This window comes from Halichoeres trimaculatus, unplaced genomic scaffold (genome assembly GCF_033239565.1).
Source record: "Halichoeres trimaculatus isolate MK-OKI-2021-1 unplaced genomic scaffold, fHalTri1.1 fHalTri1_scaffold_11, whole genome shotgun sequence".
NCBI classification, from domain to species: domain Eukaryota; kingdom Metazoa; phylum Chordata; class Actinopteri; order Labriformes; family Labridae; genus Halichoeres; species Halichoeres trimaculatus.
The window spans coordinates 26,947,703-26,966,938 of record NW_027437189.1 but is presented as its reverse complement, the minus strand read 5'-3'; the positions used below and the strand labels follow the sequence as shown (position 1 = coordinate 26,966,938).

Here is a 19,236-nt window from a genome sequence, read left to right as displayed (position 1 = left end):
AGAAAAAGACTAATTAGCCCTGTCTCTTAAAGGTTCCTAGCGTAATGGATGTCTAGTGCTCGAACAAAGTGACCCATCAATGAAAGTCCTTCAATTTACAGTGCTGCTCAGTTGGAGAGAGCAAAGTACTCTTTTCTCTGGTTATGAATGAATCACAAATAAATGGTTGAAGGAAGGACAAACAGAAAAACATCGCTGACTGAATGTAATTAAACTTTAAAAGCAAGTGCAAATCCAGAGAAAGAAGGCAGGATAAAACAGCAGATAAACAGTCTTAGTCACATCTGTCAGAGGGACTCTGGGTCTCTCATCAGGAGTCAGGTCTAAAAGCACCTGCAGCTACCATTCAATCTGCATGTCTTACAGCTACATGGCTCTGTAGTAGGAGAGTCCACGTGCTGCCTATAGAGACTGAAATGGTCTGGACATATTTTGTTACTATGGCTGTACAGTGGTCTGAAATTGCCCTATGTCGAAGTACTTGTGTCCCTCTTTCCAGTAGTGCATAAACTTTTATTTTTAACATTGGATAAATGATTATTGCACATAGTATGTAAGTAGTAGTAGTTTCAAAAGAGAAAAATAAAAAAAGTGCTCTGAAAAGCTCAGCTTCCTAGCTCGCTGTCAGCGTTGGAGTTTTTCATGACTTGGGCAAAAACTTGAAGAGTTTCAGCTGTAGAGCATTTTTGTGATGTTATTACATGCTTGTGATTACTGTTATGAACCATATATTACTGGAAAGCGCAAATTCTTAGGTTTCCTGTGCCTTTTGAATTTTTCTGATTTAACAAATGATGACAGAGATAAGGCAATAACACTCTGGCCAAAGTAATACAGCGCCGGCGCTATTGCAGTATGTAAAGGGTTAAATAAGCATTTTTAAGGCTGCAGATACACTGAAACAGCTTGTAAAATCCTGGAGGCACTAAAACCTGAGATCTTCAAAGGCTGCTAATTTGATTTTCAAGAACAATACTCAATAGGGAGAATCGTATCAATCCATAAGTCATGCCTGCCACAGAGAAGCCATGCTACATCTGTAAAACAAGCAGGCTTATTCCTAGGCTACATGCTTAAATCTCCCCATTCTTAATATGCTTCTAAAATAAAACAGATGCAGACCTTCACAGATCTCATACATACAGCCTTTTTTTCTGCTGCTGATGCAACATTATGAGTTAAGACCAAAATACAACATTATTCAACCGAAAAAACCAGAGGTGCCTCTGCTCGACTGATTTATCATGTGAAGGAGCTGCTCTCCTTCTCTGCAACAATGTATGTATGTTATATTTAAACCACAGATCTGCATGCCGTTATTCATACATGCTTCATGTGGGTGGTTCAGAATAGCCTTTTTGGCTGGATGATGTATCACAACAACTGGAACCAAGCGATCAGTGTTTGTTGTCTGCTAATGAGAAATGATAGTCGTGTGATTCATGCTTGAAGGAACAGTTTTTGGGAAATGACAAATTTAAGTGAAGAGCTGGAATTGTGCCAATGGTCAGAGCACTCAGTCTTTTATCTCAGAACATGAGTTTGTTTTTATGGACACATTTCCTGTTTTGATTCTTCAGATCTTTATCTCAACAGCTCTTCCTAGTGAGAAGAAAATCTATTTTTCAAGAGGTCCTTCAGTGCTCTTTTGACTTGCAGCTTAATCTGCAGCATGTACAGTGCTTTACTCTTATCTTTCAAACCATTGAGTGTATTTTTCGAGCTTCTGTAAATTGTTCTTGATCTCTTGAAAGTATGTTATTGTCACAGAGCTGCCTCTAGAATCCCTTCAAACAGATTTACGGTATATCCTCAGCGGGATGCCATCTTTGGATAAAGGTGGTCCATCTCTTTCATTATTCATGCTTTAGTACCGTGACTAGCAGCACTATTTAACCTAAATAAAAGCGCGATGACAGACAGGAAATAGGTGGTTTCTAGCACTGGAGGCTCAAAATGATAGATACAGCATCCTTGAAAAAAAAATAGATCTGTTGGAATAATAAGGTTTTTCTGAAACAGGCGGAAAATATCAAGGAGGAAATCTCGACTGGGGGTTATTAGGGAAATGTTGTGTGTTCAAAATGCTTCAAAAAACCAGGCCAAAGCATTTTTCAAATATTAGGAATTCATGCTGTGCTTCGTGTCCTTCAATGCTCCGCTGACTTTCACTCTCATTTGCTGCTGAAATTATTAAATTCTGTGCACCAGCAACTAAATTTCCACCATTGTGCACCACTTATACAATCTATTTCAGCAGTGTCAGGCTGAGAGAAACTGGGTTTTGATTTTACCTGAGTCTTTTTTTTTGCTGTGGTATGTGGCAGAGGAGATGCAAATCTGTAATTAACCGAGACCATTATTTTGAATTCATTGTTAATCAAAGGCCTTCAGAGCAGCAGCATTGTTTCTTTGATACAGAGCAGACAAAAGAGCATCGGCTCATCTTTTATGTTTCGCTGGCTCACCTCCAGCCTTTCATATACGTTCCTGTTTGTGGAGTGACAGTGCTCTTGTCAAATTGCATCTGACAGCCTCCCTCAGTGATAACAAGCCGCTTTGCCTTTTGATGTACATTTTATAAAGTGAGTGGCGTTCAAAAAGCATACATGGCCCTGCAGAACACACACAGACCACACAGAGGTTACTCCAGATAAGCAAATATACTCCTTTATCCAGTTCTATTTGCACATCTTCTATTTATCAAGCAGAGAAGAAAAATGCACTCCTTTGGTTTCAACTCATCTGTTTGTCGGATGCTGTGGCATGATCATCAGTCTTGAGCCGATAGCGGGTGGACTGATGCAGAAAATATATTGAAATAGGCTGGATTGATAGAGATGCTCAAAAAAAGAGGGAAATAAACTAATTCAAGCCCGCCTTTCCATTTTCCCTGTTTTCATTTGTGTTATCACAGGTGTTGTGATATGGAACATATTGCAGGAAGCGTGATTACATTTTCTGAACCTAGTGTTTCCTTTGGTGTGCGTTCACGGGGCGTACAAAAGCAACACATTGCTCTTTGTTTCCTCTGGTTCTGCCATCATCTATTAAAAGAGATCTTTTTTCAGCCTGCCTTCGACATGCCCCTGCGTGCGTGGTGGTGTGTGTGTGTGCGTGGTGGTGTGTATGTGTATGTGTGTCCCCTCTCTGTCTAAGACCCGCAGTGAATGTGGTCCCTTCTGCTGTCACTTCCAACTCACTTTACCCCGCTCCTCTGTTTGAAGTTCTGTCATTGCTGGGCTTTGAACTGCCATTTGTGTTTTACCCTGAACAATGCTTGTCTCCAGAGCTTCGTCTGGTGTGAAATTGTCAGAGCCACAGGCCACGTCAGCAGGGGAGGGGGTTCTGTAGTAAGTTATGGACTGGACACATTCTAGTGTGAGCATCAACATCCTGCTTCAAAGCCCCCATGCTTTCTGTGACCTTTGAACAGTATCTGTGCTTATTTACGTGGATAGTGCTGAAAACACTGGTTTGGCCAGATACTTCCTTTTATTCTTTACATTTAATATTCAAAAGCATCACCTGTTTGCAGTTTTATAAAACAAACAATAATCCAAATTTACACTAGAACTTTTCCCATCTCCACCAACAGCTTTTTTTATTCTCTTAAATACAAAATATATCTTTTAACTTGTAACAAAAACAAAGACTCTTTTTAAAAATACTCTTCTTTGTTCAAGACAACATTTTGCAAAATGCAGAGACAAGATAGTGATTCCCAGATGCCTAGTTATTGACTGTGATGAAAAGAAAGTTTCTTTATTTTATTCATTTACTTTTCTTTTATATTTCCAATTTTTACATTTTTTTGTTTAATTTTTAATTTTTTTTTACTTTTGAACAGATTTATTTAAAATAAGTGATCATACACATACACAGACATCAGAATTTAATGTGTCAGATCTCAGCCACTGACTAATTTCCGCTGGTTGTCCCTGGCAGGTTGGTTGATCACATTTACATAAATAATGTAAAATGATTTAAAAAGTATAAAACATTCACATTTATATACTCTGATTTATTACTATTTTAACCAATCAGGATCAAGTATTTCACACAACTAGGTTAAAGACTCTAACATCTTGTTTAATCCCTATCCTGTCATCAAAGGCTTCCTCTGCTTTCATTTATTTCTATTGACGTGACATGAATTTCCAGCCGTTCTAAACTTGTTTGATTTAAAAGATTCATCAAAATAAACCTCAGTCTAATGAATATTTGATGGCATTTTATTATCTTTATCAATAACAACACTAATTTGTCAACTAAATCCATAACTAAACATCATGCATGTGAAGCAGTAATGTTTAATTCACATGGTGCCTTGCAGACTTTTCATGTAATGTTTTAATCACACCATGATCCACTTTCAAGTATCTGATTATTCTTTTTAATACACTAAAGTAATGCGTACCAGTGTTAGCCTGGTATAGATATTCTGAAGGAAGCATAACAAAGATGTCAGAGTTCAAGCTGCTTTATATGAGGACACTTTAGAGCCAAGGGAAGTTGAGAGTCAGTCATTTCTTGATCATACAGGGTGGGCCAGAAAGATCTACCAATCATTATCTTGATTTTGGTTGCTTAGCTTTTGTCCTAGAAACTTAAAGTTTTGGATAGTTTCTTGCTTTTGATGTACCCAAGTTCATTTGTTTACTCCTAATGATTGTGGAGTATGGCATCGAAGGGTAAGTGCGACCAGATTGTGGCCTTGAGGGAGGCTGGACTGACAACAATGCAAATCATGAAAAAGGTGAATGTTTGTCGTAAGACTGTCTACAATGTCATGAAACTATACAAGGAGACTGGCAGTACCACCAGCAAGCCAATCCCTGGAAGAAAACGTTCAGTCTGGACCAAAAGGGTTGTTGAGATGGTGAGGAAGAGAATCCAAAGGAATCCTCGCAGGAGCATGAGGGCAACAGCAAAGGAAGTGAACATCTCAAGAACTTCACTGAGAAGAATCGTCCAACAGGATCTTGGACTGAAAGCACTAAAACTGCAAGACAGAAACTGATTTGAGCCGCTTCTAAGAAAAAAACGGCTTGACAGGGGGAAAATGATGCTGCAGGAGATCCAGAGTGCTGCAGACAAAGTCCTGGTTTGGTCTGATGAGAAGATCTTCACCATTCAGGCAGTGGTCAATTCCCAGAATGAACGGGTTAATGCACACAGTGCACAGCACCTACCTGAAGGCTGCAGAACTCATTTTGGTCGTCAGAAGCCAGCTGGAGTCATGGTGTGGGCTGCTGTTGCATCTGATGGCTCAAAGTCTCCTTTGGTCTTCATTCAGGAGGGTGTGAAAGTGAACAGCCAGGTGTACCTTCAAATACTTGAAGGAGAAGTGTTTCCTTGGTGTACCAATGCATTTGGAAACCAGTATGTCTCCACACAAGATGGTGCACCAGCTCATACATCCAAAGTCACACAGGCCTGGTGCAAGCAGCACTTTCCTGGCCTCTGAGACAAGAACATGTGGCCTACGTCAAGTCCGGACATCAATCCAATGGACTTTGCGATCTGGACTGTCCAGGAGAGGGAGGTCTCAAGAGTATCTCACAGCAGTGTCACTGCTTTGAAGACAGCTCTGATGAAGTCATGGTCAAAACTTGATGCAGAGACAGTGCAGCGCCCATGCCAGGCAGTGCCAGGTTGTCTCCAGGCTATGATAAAGGCAAAGGGTGGCCATATTGAGATGTAGATCTTTTTGGTGACAGAGAATTAAGTATAGAAACTGTTTAATGTTTGTTATGTTTGTCTGCAAGCATTTTTGGATAGTTCAGAAAAAAAGGTGGGTTAATCTTTCTGGCCCACCCTGTAAGGTTGGCTGTCAGATTCAAGCTCAGTCAGTCCCATGCAGAAGTGTCCTCAAGTCAGCACTGAATGTGATGAGGATGTTTTTAGAGATACAATCTGATCCAGGTCTATGCAGAACACACTGTGTAAATATACTTTACTCTACCCTTTTTCTCCAAAACACACTTGGACACAGTCACGAAGCGTTTGCACCTTGCTGCAGGTGAAGTGGTGGAGCTTAAGCAGCCAAACAGCCAAACATTTCCCACAGGGTCCTGCAGAGGCTAAAGCAGAGCCAGGACAGTGAATACTGGACTCAGATTCGCCAGGTGACCAGCTCCAGATTAATGCCAGTGTTGTCCTGTGTCGACTGGATGTGTTACAACAGTGTGTGGACACATTAGCCATTACAGCTGTATTATCCTGGAACATGTCAGCGCTCACAGCTTGTTCTTTCACCAGAATTAAAAAAGAAAATCAATGAAAGCAGCTTTAAAAAGCGAAAACTTTCAAAAACACAGCGAGGTACCGTTTTTCATGCTGGATTTTTTTGTTATCAACGTTGTAATTTTGCACCTTTGATGTGAATGCTGGTAATCCTGTAGATGTCTGCTTTTCTGTGGCTGCCTGTGCTGAAATAAAGCAGCAAATGCAAGTTGATGCCGAAACTAATGTTGTTATTTTTCTCTTTAGAGCTATCCCAAGGTCTGCTGCTCTTATGCTTTTTTACGTCAGGGTCATTCTTCGGGCATGAAGCATCCTCTGAGGGTCTTCATCTGTGCTTGTTAGCTTAATAACAGCAGTAGTTCCAGTGGACTGTAATGACTGGGACCTTTATCAGCCTGCAGTAGATACACCAGACCCAGTCCTGTGCAGGAGTCCACTTGTTAGAAGGGACCCCTGGGGACAGATTTTGGTTACTGCAGAGATGGCACAGCGCCCGTCTCAATAATGGCAGGGTGGGTGGGCTCACTGGTGAGAATTTTACAGCTTGAAGTGCGACCAAATATGCAGTGTCTGCTTTGTCTCCCCCTGAGTGCCAAGCAAACAGGCTGTCTGCTGTACCTGCAGTGGCTCTGCCTCTCGGCAACGCTGGTTTCCTGGAGTTGTAACACTAACTTGGCAAGGAGTTTTATTTTGTGTAATGCGAGGAATACTGTATCTCAAAATTACTTTGATCCTGAAATATGTTGTGTTGATGATAAGGAAGAGAGTTAATTGAATCCCTTAATATTTTTTTTGCCAATCTCCACTGGCACTCTCGCAAAGATCCAGGCTGCGCACCTCATTTGAACTGTGAAACTTTATCATTCATGCACAGTGCTCAGTGTTTACAAGTGAGGATGAAACGAGGGCACCCGGAGCTCAGAGACGAGGTCCAAATGTTTCAATTTTACCGCAACACAAGCAATTAGCCAGGCGCTTATTAGTGAACGTGCTCCCTGATTTTTCACTCGCTCCCTCTATTGCTTTTTATCAGTGGATCTGCCTCATCCCCCGTGCCAGCAGGAGATGAATACGTCTTCGTTGTCCTTGGAAAACGGACTTGTAAACACCATAGGCGGTGAGCAGTGTTTACCGGTGTGCATGGCGAGCACACAGGCCGCTCTGTCTCCTGCACAGTCCCTCCCGTGGGGCCGAGCTCACCTTGTTACCCTTTTAATTAGTAAGAGCAGTTAATAGTGCCAGCCGCTTCTGCAGCCTCAGCACTCTCCTCTGACTTCAAGAATCCCTGCAATCGATTGCAAAGAGTCCAACTGAGACATGGGGAGACAGGGGAGAGGAGGGGGTCTTATAATGGGGGGAAAGCTCAGATACATTCATGGTAGTTTTTTGGAGAAATCAAACAACATACTATTTTCTTTGAAGGAACTTGCAGGGCGGCTGTATCAATAACCATTCTCCCTCTTTTTTTCTGGCACAATTGCCGGGATAACAAGGTCTCTGGGTTCCTTATGCACACTCCTTCCAGCCAGCCTCTCCTCCACATTTCCTCTCCTTCCAAAATGAATGTAATCAAAAAGCTAAGGCACATTCTATTGTGCCCTTATAAGCTTTTATCCCTCCCAAGCACTCGCCCCTGTGCTCATTTCTTTTCTTGTTTTGATTTAAAGATGCAGTGGAAGTACTTAGCATTTAGATGACATGCTGCTAGAGAGGTGCGATAGATCAGCGCCTCTTCTGAGGACTGAATTTCTTCGACAGCGTCAGGGGCTCCGACGTCGGACAGGCAGACAGACAGACCGCTGGACGACAGGCCAGGCGGACAGAAGAATACCAAGTCTGCCTCTCTGCTGCAGATAGCCTGGCACAGACGAGAGGGGAGCTGCGGCTTCTGGGAATGCCAGTGCCGAGACCAGACAGCCGTCTCGCCTTGGCTGCTCTGATTGGCTAAACAGACCATTAGCTTCCTGATTATGATTAGCCGAGTCATTATCTACACAAAAGTGGCTCATTCACCAATATTAAGAAGGCAAGGGAGCTGTTTGCTTCCCCCGGTCAAGGGGAAAACTGCATGTTTTCATGTGTTCTCCTAAAGATGAATGTGGGAGGCAAGAAGTTGTTATTCACAGAGAAACAAAGTGTAACACTGTTTATCACCCTGCCCTACAGCTAATGTGATAAAATGCTCTGTCTGTGTGATGCCACTGATGGAAGAAAGGAAAGGTCTCTCAGTCGTTAACATGGATGATGAGGTGCCCATTACTCGCTCGTATTTTCTGGACGAGGAAAGAAGCGGTCCTCAGAGGTCATAAAAACTGGTGGAGAACAAAATAACCTTCAGCTTCCTCCGTCCCACCTTAGATATAATTGGAAGACATGCCATCTGTGCTTTTAAATGGACATATGCTGCTCTGAGTCTGAGGCCAAGATGCTGAGGGAAAGTTGAATAAACCGTTAGTGAAGGCTGGCCCTCTGTTCATGCCATGCTGACCTTCTACTTTTCTTTTCCAGCCTTTGCCCAAGGAGCCGTCGTAGGATGCAGAGAAACTCAGCAAGTATGTAAGTTTTCTATTATGTTTCTTTTTCCAATTTGCATTCAGAGCGTATAACGCTGCTTCAGTTATTTGCCAAGCTGTGCCTCGATTCAAACCTGTATTAAAGTGGAACTACTGTGCTTTAAAACATGGATCCTGTTTTATCTATTTTAGGGTCTAATTGACTTCTGAGTACAAAATGTTTTGGAATTGCTCCAGAAGATTGCATCACACAGCAACTTTGGAACAGGCTGACATGGCTGCTGTGTAATTTCCAACAGCAAAGATGAGCCAGAGAAGCTTAAGTTTTATTCTAATTTTCAAAAAAACACATTACAAAGACGATCCCTGCAGAGACAGATCTTTTTCAAGGCATAAACCTTTATGCAAAACAGTACAAAACAGTCATTTTAGTCTTAGCATATAGGAGCAGCTGTTCTAACATTTCCAATTAAAACATTCTTTTGTTACATTTTTTTACCTGGTTTTATAAAAAAGTAAGTAGTATTTCACAACATTCACTGCATAACTATAGAGTACAGAAGAAGTGACCTAATGAAGCTCTGGTAGACCAGTGGCTCCTGTGTTCTAGGTGGTGAGTTTTGTCAAAGTTTGGGAGATAAGGTGACTGGAATCTGGAGTCTCAAGGTGCAGCTAGAAATCTTGAAGCTTTGACTGGCTATCTGCCAAACAAGAAGCGTAATTTTTTTTTCTTTTTGTACTTTCAGCCAGGGGCTGCATTATGGGTGGCCCCAAAGGTCCCAAGCCCACCCACTTTTCAACAGGCCCACCCTAAAATTGAACTTTTCTAATTTTTCTTTTTCTTAAATCGATTTTGAAGAGCATTGTAAAGTCCTTTTCACTCCATGTTTGTTTTGTCAGTGTTAGATGCCCTGTCTTTGTAAAATGAGCCATGTTTGCCAATCTTTTTAACCTGTTGGAAAAAAAAAATTAACTGTGTTGTGTAACAATCAGCCTCATGTTATATGGACAGGATTAGAATATTATTTTGGGAAAGACTCTAGATTTTTATTTATTTTATTTAACCATGGTTAATGTCCCTGCTCTAACAGCCTATTATGTATGGAACACCATTGCGGTGCAGCCTACTTATGTGTTAGAGCGCCACTTGTTGCTCAGTGCCATGGGCAGCGATCGCAGGTATATCTGTCTGCTGCACAAAAAGGTTATGAAAATGCAATTTAAGGTGAAAAAAGCAACCGAATCCCCTTTGAAACGACACATACTGACAGTGGTATATTGTCAATCATTTTTATTGATTTAATTAGTGATCGACCAACTGTTGTAACCTAAATGTCAGCCAAAATGTGTCTGGCCCTCCTACAACTGAAACCTTGGCTCCGTTCCAGCATGAAGACTGTTACACAAATGCTGCTAGCAGCTGACTTTGCAGCTCAATGTCAATTTTTTTTTGTTTCTTATGGTATCGAATTAAAAAAAAACACTTCAGACATCGAGAGTGCTCAACAAATTTATCAGACCACCACCCAGTGTAAGGTGTTTGCCACTGCGGTCTTAGATTACCAGTTAATTGCTGATTACCAAAATATTTTTATGTTCCTGTAATGTTCAATTCATCAGTATGCACAAACTCTTTAATCAAAATGATTTTTAAGCACTAAGATATATTTGTCCACTAATTTTTAAATGTACTGTTTTACAAAATATCATGATGGAAATATAAAACCATATTATTGAGCATATTATTATTATGGGGATGATTTTAAATACCAATCTACAGTCATTTATTGTCATTCCTGATCAGAAAAAAACGTGGTTAGTTGTTGTATGGTATTCTTAATTTACTATCGACTTCTCGTTGAACTCCAGTGTGCTGACTCAAAGTTGGGAGTAAAAACGTGAATTCAGTTTGAAATTCATCACTTCTGTTCAGAATAGACTTAAAAAAAGAAGAAGAGTCTGAATTACAGAACTTTGTGAAACTGGACGGTTTTCTCGTTTTCATGACAGGTGGTCTGATAAATTTGTTAAGTGTTGTATTTCATAAGACAGTTGTGTAGGAGAGGAATCAGTCCATAAAAATCACAGCACAGTTGTCCACACAGCTGGTACCAAAACCTTACCAATGGATGTACAGATTACAGTTGGACAGTCCACAGGAGTTTGATTGCGATACTTATTGCTCTAATTTGCCATTTTGGATAAGTATCTGTTTTTAAATCCTCAGAACATTTAACAGTTGCCACTCTGGTTTGCTACCGATAACAGCCAGAAGAAAAATCCACAGAAACTTGTCATCTGTGTGATGTTTGAGTGTGTGGGTAGTTTAGGTAGATAAGATGAAGTGAAGACCGAAAAGATGCGTTCAATTTTTATTCATGTTAAAAAGTCTGGACACAGCTATTTCTGGTTTAAGCCTTTTCAAATTATTTTCTTTAACTCATTTTCTCATCCAACCAACCTCAGCCTGATACTGAAAGGTTTTCCATTTGATCCTTTTTTTCCTCAGCGCAGTGTTGTGAGTGATTTCTCTCATGCAAAGATTGGTAGCAGCCCTCTTTTTCATATTGATGGACACTTTTAAATAATATCAATATCAGATCATTAACGTGCACATTGCTTCTGCTCAAAATGACTGTGTTGAAACAGAAGGATTTATGTTAAGATAGCAAATTAAACCTGTTGAAGGATTTTGGTACCCAGACATTTAAAAACTCTTTGAACCTTAAAGTCATTTAGACCCCAAAATATATGATAAATGGACCCAGGTTAAAAACCAGACCCCCTCCCAGGTTCGGTGTCGCTCAGCTCTGCAATGAAACAGTTATTAGTGTCTATTCATCATGTTCTCTCCTGTACTGCTCTCGCAGCTGAGCTTAAATAAAGATACTCCAGGACTTGGAAAAGACACAATGGAATCCCCTTTTTTCAGATTGCAGTCACTTTGATGTATCTCAGGAAAAAAAAGGAGAAGGAGAATCAAAGGGGTTATTGGAAGTTTGAAATGCAAAAGGAGGGGAACCAAGAAGCCTGGTGTTGTTACATCAAAGAGAGATGCTACTTCAAGTGTCCAAGATTTCTTTTGGGACGAAGGTAGAAAATGGAAACCAACTGGAGAATGTTCCAGGCAAAAAAAAAACAATAAGTGAAAAAGAAAGGGCCTGTAGAAAAATCACTTGGGCACATAGGTAGGAACAGATTCTTCAAAAGCTCCTTTTACAGCCCTTCTTATCAGCATCCACTTAGCAAAGTAGGTGGTCAATCAGAGCCAGGAGCAGCTTGCTGCAGCTAACTCTGCTGCAGGCCCCTTCCTCTAATGCTTTTGTTCCCTAAAAACCAGGAAACTTTTTGCAGACTGAAGTGGATTCCTCTCCTCAGAGCACCAACTGCGCATCTATGAAGCTTTTATATCCTGCACAACCATGGGCATTTGAGATCTGCATGCTCTATGTCTCCTGGCCAATATTCTAAGATTGATTTCCCCTCTTCCACCGAGAAAACAAAATGAATCACGCGCAATTACCAAGGACAGAGAGAAAAGGGGAATTGGGGGCGTCATAAATATTTATTTGCGAGCTCTGGGAATTTGTGCAATTCTTTGTGGAATTGCCAAGTCATATTTAAGTGTCTGAATGATTTATATGGGTGGTCCTGGGTGTCACATTTGTCCACTGTCACCCTGGATCATTTATGTATTAACATTTATAGATTTATCCATATAACATATTCATGGCAGGGTTCTATTATCATTCAAATGGGTTTTGTGATCAAATGATTGGCTAAATTAAGTCATTAACTGCTAAATTTCTCTGGAGGTGAAATGTACTCCAGGTGGAAAAGAATATATTAAAACCTACACATGTGGGCTGGTTTCTTAGCAGAGTCCTTCATGGAGATACGCTGATAAAGGCTTTTAATTTGTTCAAGATGAAGACAGGTCCCCATTTCTTTGATCTTTAAAAATGGCAACAATGCTGCCACGTAATTTGGCAGCACATCTCCAAAATTGTGATCTCTCTTGCTTTTTCACACCTCTTATAGATCATAAAGCCCATTTTGTTTGTGAAGCTTTAACCGTCATGAGCTCGACTGGACGCTCGCCACTCTTTCACACTGGAGCCCTTCATGATATTTCTCATTAGTTCCAACATTTATTGGATAAAGTTAATTAACACATGGTGAAATGTGTCAAAAAAAAAGTCTCCAGTCTGTTTTTTGTTTTTTTTTAATCCAATATTGCAGGAGCAAAGAGTGACGAGTCTTTAATTTGGGGCACTCGATTAATTCCTAATTAGCTCACATGCTGTATGTAAAGGGTTTTCTTTTCTGCAGGAGCTGACATGGATGAAATTGAAAACACAGGGAGAGGCTGCTGGACTTAATATGACAGTGGATGTGCTTTTTCTTGCCCAGCACTGTGAGGAGAAAAATTAAAGCCACGGAAGATTAAAACAGGCTTGTTGAGTATTTGTAGCTTCTTGGCAGTGTTTTGGTTTAATTTAAAATGTTAAATAAATTGGGAAAGAGCCGCTCGGACTCAATAGTTAAATGACTACACAGGTGCTTTTGAGGCATGGGTGCAATTAGTGTGCACAAAATCCAATCTTATTTAATTTGGTGTGAAAACGAAAACGCTTTGATAAGAGTTTCTGAGTTCTATAATTTTCTTTGTGTGCTCACAGTTATAATGGAGAGGTTTGATTCATTAGCAACAGTCATGACGTTTTTCGAGTGAGCCTCTTCACCTTGTTTGTGCTGCGATAGCCTTGATGTTATGTTGCTTACAAATGCTCAATAAAAGATCCTGAAAGCTCAAAGCACTGCAGATAAAGAACACAGCTACACAAATTATTTGAAAAAAACACTCAAACACAACTGAATACAGACAACACAATTTAATATCAGCCATGCATTACAATTAAGACAAGATGGAATACAGAAAACAGTATTGAAAGGAAAGAGCGTGACCGAGCACAGAAAACACAGCTGAAAACAAACAGCAGAACCAAATGCAACACAAGCATATTGTGATTGTCACGCAACACTTTAGTTGTTGTTGTCTGCTACAATTTGGTGTTAGTTGCAGGTTTGTATAATAATTTGTTACCTGACAGTGTTAAAAATTATGATGACCCAGTACATATTTCATATTCTGGATCTTAGTATCAAGAATATTAACAGGATCTGGATCGTACTTTTACATCTGTCAGAAATGATGGTGATCTTGTCTTGTATTGTTTTGCAAAGCAATCCGACCATTTATCGTCGAGTTATTTACACATTTGGTGAAAACAGCCCTATCTCACAATGATAAAAAATCCTGGATCCATACGGTGATCCAGATCACCTCTAAAGTTTAATCACTTCTTCCTTATCCCGTTTTAAACATTTTCTGAAATTTTCATCAAGATCCGTTTACTTTTTGAGATATGTTGTTCACAGACAAACAAACAGACAAACTCTCCCAAACACAAAACTTCCTTGATGAAGGTAAATATTTGAAACAACATACTAAAAATACAAAAATCTACTCCATGTGTTTCAGTTTGGTTGGTTGGTGTGTTGTCTGTATTCTTGTGTGCCCTCTATAACAACAAAACCCAATCCAGACAACACAACATTGTCTTTGTCCTCCTGTATTTAGCTTCATGTGGCATTTGGTGGTGATCTCTGTGTTTGGAAGTTCTCCCTGAGTAAGACTGTGTTTTCAGCATTCTTTAGCCCGTGTTTGGTTTCATACTCGGTGGTATGTCCAGAATTTGCTTGAGTTGCCAGTTTTCTGGTGGGCTCTCTGTAACAACTGAACCAAATCCAAACACGACACATGAAGGCTGGCAACAGAATCAGATTGGAGAACATAAAATTGGCTCTATTCCTTTTTTTTTGTACCCTGCAAAAGCTGAAATCTAAGCAAGTATGTACATATTTATTCTTACAAAAATGGTCTAATTAGACTTAACATGAGCCACATTCACTGAAAAACAAACCAAAATGAAACCCAAATGGGCGTCAGGGATGAGGAAAATTTGTTTGAGAAAGAAAAATATCTCAGTTCAAGAAACTAGACAATTTTTCTTACTCCATTTAAGGATTTTTTTTTAATCTTTCCAAGCCATTCAGACAGCATGGTTCTCCTTTAATATCATATTAAAGATATACAGATGATGTTATCATATCATCTATAATTTAAGACTTCTTCTCTGGTTTTGTCAGTGAATGAGGCTGATATTAAGCTCAATGCTGAAAATTTGACATAAACACTTGCATGGAGACCAGTTTTCTAGTGTTCTTTTCTGCATGTCTGATATTTGCTGAGGCTGTCAGCTGTTTCCAATTTCTGTTTGTCCGTCTGTTTTATTTTAATGCCAGTATTTATTTGTGTTTTATCTGTTTGGTTAATTTGTCTGTATTTGGTTGTATTTGCAGCATATGATTGATTTGTTGAATTTTGTTCATTTGGGATTATTTGGTTGTGTTTTTCATTGCCTTGTGTGTATTTTGGTAGCGAGCTCAGTCATTTATCCAGTCTTGTTTGGGGTATTTGTTTCTCCTGTATCTGGTGGCAAAATGTATTTTTAGTTATCCCTGCAAAAAGTGTTTGTATTATTTTTAGTTACCCATAAGACTTTATATGAGCTATATCCACAAGACAAAACCAGAAAAAGTCTTATTTTATGACATAAGAAAACTAAAAATTATATATTAATTGCATGTAAGTGGTACCAAAAAATCCAGTGGGGTAAGGGGGAAAAAGACACTTTTTTTTAGTTTCTTTTTCAAAGACATTATTCTTATCTCAAAATAGTTGAAAAGTTCTGTATAACCATAGGCAGGTTTTTTTTCCCTTTAAAACCAATGCAAACATCTTTTTTTTTTCTTTTTAATATCTTAGAATCATTTTTGTTTCTGGACTTGTGAGGTGAATGTGTCTCTTTTCTAAGTCTAATAAGAAAATTTCCACACAGAATAAGACTTTAAGGCTTGCTTCAGATTCAGTTTTTGCAATGTTCTTTATATTCTTTTTATATTTGTGTTGGCTTTCTTCTCTTTATTTTGTTGTAGATTCTGTATTTGTTCATATTTTGTAGAGTAAAGTCTCTAATTAGTTGTGAAAGGCAGTATTTTTGCTGTTTTGTTTTTGAGTATCTGGTGGAGATGTCTGTGTTTAGCTGAGTCTCACATACTTTGTTGGTGTGTCTCTATTAAGATGCATTGCAAGAATTTAATTTTACCTGCAGTAATTTTTTGTCTGTATTCCTTTGTGTTATTGGTATTTAGTTGTATTATCAAACCAAAAGACAAAGAGAAATACTTATAAAACTGTCCATCTTCTGTTGAGCTGTGTTTCCTGGGCTGAATCTTATTATGAAATACTCTGAACTTTAAAAAAAAAACAGAAAACCTTAGGTACACTTTCACCGTAAGCATATTTTTAGCTCAGAACCTTCTGTATGATTAATAATGTGTTATTATTCAAGTCATGGCTGTGTGCTAAATTAACTGATCTGAAATGCAATGTGTCCATGCTCTGAATAAAATAGACCCTCATACTTACTGAGGTATAACACATGTGAAATTACACTCATCACAGGACATGTGATAAAGTGCATGTCTTAAAGGATTATGAAACAACTGTATCTATCGATTTTTACCTCATACTTCTTCTTTTTTCATTCCCCTGCAGGTTCATTGACATCAGTGCTACAAACGGAACTGAGGCCAATCACTACAACAGAACATTGTGTCCATACAACAACAACAACAACAACAACAACAACAACAACAACAACAACAACAACAACAACAACAACAACAACAACAACAAGGCTACCCAAACTTTACAGCTGGCCTGACCTTCAGTGAAACAAAAACAAAAACAAAAAAAACAAAAAAAAACAACCCCAGAGCTTTTCCAATCACTACAGTGAAAGACTCTCTGCAGACACTTCTGAGAACTCTGAGAAGTCTCAAGTGAGCAGCACGGTACACCATCGACATCGAATCTTCACCGCAGCCAAATTCACAGACACATCACAGAAAGAAAATCTCTCTGAGGAACAGTCATAACCAGGGCAGTGGAATAATCATCCCAGCACATAACCTTTCTTTGTCCATGTTATCTAACAGTAGGTCAGCGAGGGTTGTCTCCTTGAAGATTTTTACCTTCGTGGCTTGATTTAGACTTGTCAGAAGGTCTTTCAGAAGTCAGCCCCTTCATCTTCTTTACTACCCCCTGCTATGGAGCCTTCCGGGCTTTTATTCCAGCCAAGTTTCTTTAATGACAGCCCGCTGCTAAAGAGTCGTGACTTGACTGAGGTTGAGCCAGGCTGCTCTGTCCACTGGATTCCAGCCTTTTAACACCTTTCTCTCATTCAGCTGAGTGAAACTTTACAAGGCCTCCAAAATCTCTGCATACACATAAAAGAAACACATAAAAGAACGGAAAGTCTGTCTGACCGCCACGAAAAGAGATGACAGAAAAGATGTGACTGTCTTTCCTTGACAAACAAAGGTCATGATGGTGAAAGGTGGACACTTTTGGACGACTTAGCTTATAACTTATGTTTTTGTATGTGGTGCCAACATAGACTAGAACAGTAGTTTTTGTCAATGAACCTCACACATCTTGTAAACACCACCGGGAGCTTTTAGCAGATGTGGACCCTTGGCTCATGTAAATGGTCTATAGTACGTGTGGGTGTTTGTTAATGCTCGTGTGCCTGTGCGTAAGTGTGCGAGCGCATGTTTGCATCTGTTCACATGTGAATATGTGTGGGTACGCTTGTGTGCCTGTGTGTGGGAGCGTGTGCACATCCTGAGATACACTGTGAAATAAGTCATGTCCAATGCATTATTCATACTCTTGTATAGTTTTGGGACACGCCGAGACCAGAGCTCACCATCTGGCAAAAGAAGCATTTGTGATTTTACAGATGTTGGATCTCATTTAAAACCTTCACGGATGAATCCTGGGTTTGCCTTCTCTTTTCTTTCTTGTTTTTTCTTTAGTACATACAGTAGAGATATTTATATCGGGGGCGAAATATTATTGAAACTGGGAACAGATCTACAGTAAGTCACATAAGTTAAATTCTGTAATTAAAACTGATTCATGTGTGATTAAATGTATTCAGAATACTTGTCTAAATTGACTCTATTTTGATATGAAATGTTCTGGCCAGCTGGAAGTGCTTTTTCCTGATTTCAGATGCTTGATATATTTGAAATTGTGTACATATATACATATATATATTCAATTAATGTATTTTATGTTTGTGGGTCTTACTCCAGAGAAGATAAAGAAAAGGAGGAGCACAAGAGGCATTCTAAGAGAAGTACCAGTGGTGGACACACTAACACAAACACCAGTAAGATATGTAAAGACTAGAGAAAATAAAAGCAGGCCACTGCAGGATGAATCAACATAATGCAGCATCTGAAGAATAATTTTCACTGAGGTATTGTTTGTTGCTTGCCGAAGGCTATAGTTTACATTATATTGTGCAGGTGTTCCTGTTAATGTGTCTACAACCTGATTTTTCATTTCTTTGTACTAAAAAATGCTGTACATCTCCATCTTAATGTATGCATTTGAGGATATAAAGAGAGCGTCCGCTCCCGGGAGCTGTGGAGTGTGTATTCGGTGTGTGTGTGTGAGTGTTTTCCAGGTCAACAGTGGTCTGTGTAGTGAGAAAATACCAATTTCCAGCTGATGCGGTACCTTTGATTTCATGCTTTTTCTATTTAGCACTTCTTTGGTTTGCAGTCACCGTAAATAAACTGTCCGTTTGATTTGAAAGGCCGTTGAAGCAGGAACTGCTGCTTCCACAGATCTGCACCTCAGGTCAAATCTCTACACCGACAGAAGAGGTAAATATCCAGGACTCCTCCTTTTCTTCTAAATTGGACTACAAGCTGTCAAAACGTGATGGAGGGTACGAGCAGACATCATCAAAATAAGTTCTGTGAGTTGTAGCACCGAGATGCTGACTCTCTGCTGCACTGTGCAGAAAGGAGCAACTAAGGCCCCAGGCTGTGTCCTTAAATTGTCAGGACTATAAATGCCTTTTGTGGTCCTCAAATGTCTTTTTATAAATAATTTAAACTTTTATTTCAAACTGTCCTTGTTGTGAAAGAGGCTTTGGTTGAAAACCCCAAAACTACAGGCCAATTATTTCAAACATGACACAGCAACTGTAAGAGTCAAACTGGGACAAAAGCCGAGCATTTTCTGCTGACGAGCAGAGTGAGCTCTGTGACTCTTTCAGTGAAGACCAATCATGCTCTAACACAGATCACTGCCACAGTATATCACACACATACACGTGTGTTGCCATAAAGTTTGATTTAGATTCCTTTGATGAAGACCTACAGGTATGTAATGAAAAAATCAAACGTAATGCTGTGTTTGATTTTGTAGCATAACTGCATGTGGATCTAAAATATAACTAATACTATGGCCTCAGTGTTATGA

At 39.5% G+C, this 19,236-nt stretch overlaps 1 protein-coding gene across 2 annotated transcripts in view; it reads left to right on the top strand.

Annotated features, from left to right (window-relative positions):
* tafa5l (TAFA chemokine like family member 5, like) overlaps positions 1 to 18,621 on the top strand; it is an 81,781-nt gene extending 63,160 nt beyond the window's left edge. The window contains exons 4-5 of one of the 2 annotated variants that reach the window (XM_074682256.1): positions 8,758 to 8,801; positions 16,447 to 18,621. In XM_074682256.1, the coding sequence (XP_074538357.1) occupies positions 8,758 to 8,781 (24 nt within the window). In that variant the 3' untranslated portion in view covers positions 8,782 to 8,801; positions 16,447 to 18,621. Of the gene's footprint in view, positions 1 to 8,757; positions 8,806 to 16,446 lie in introns of both variants that reach the window. The other variant, XM_074682255.1, reaches the window with a different exon arrangement.
* Positions 18,622 to 19,236: the final 615 nt, after the last annotated feature.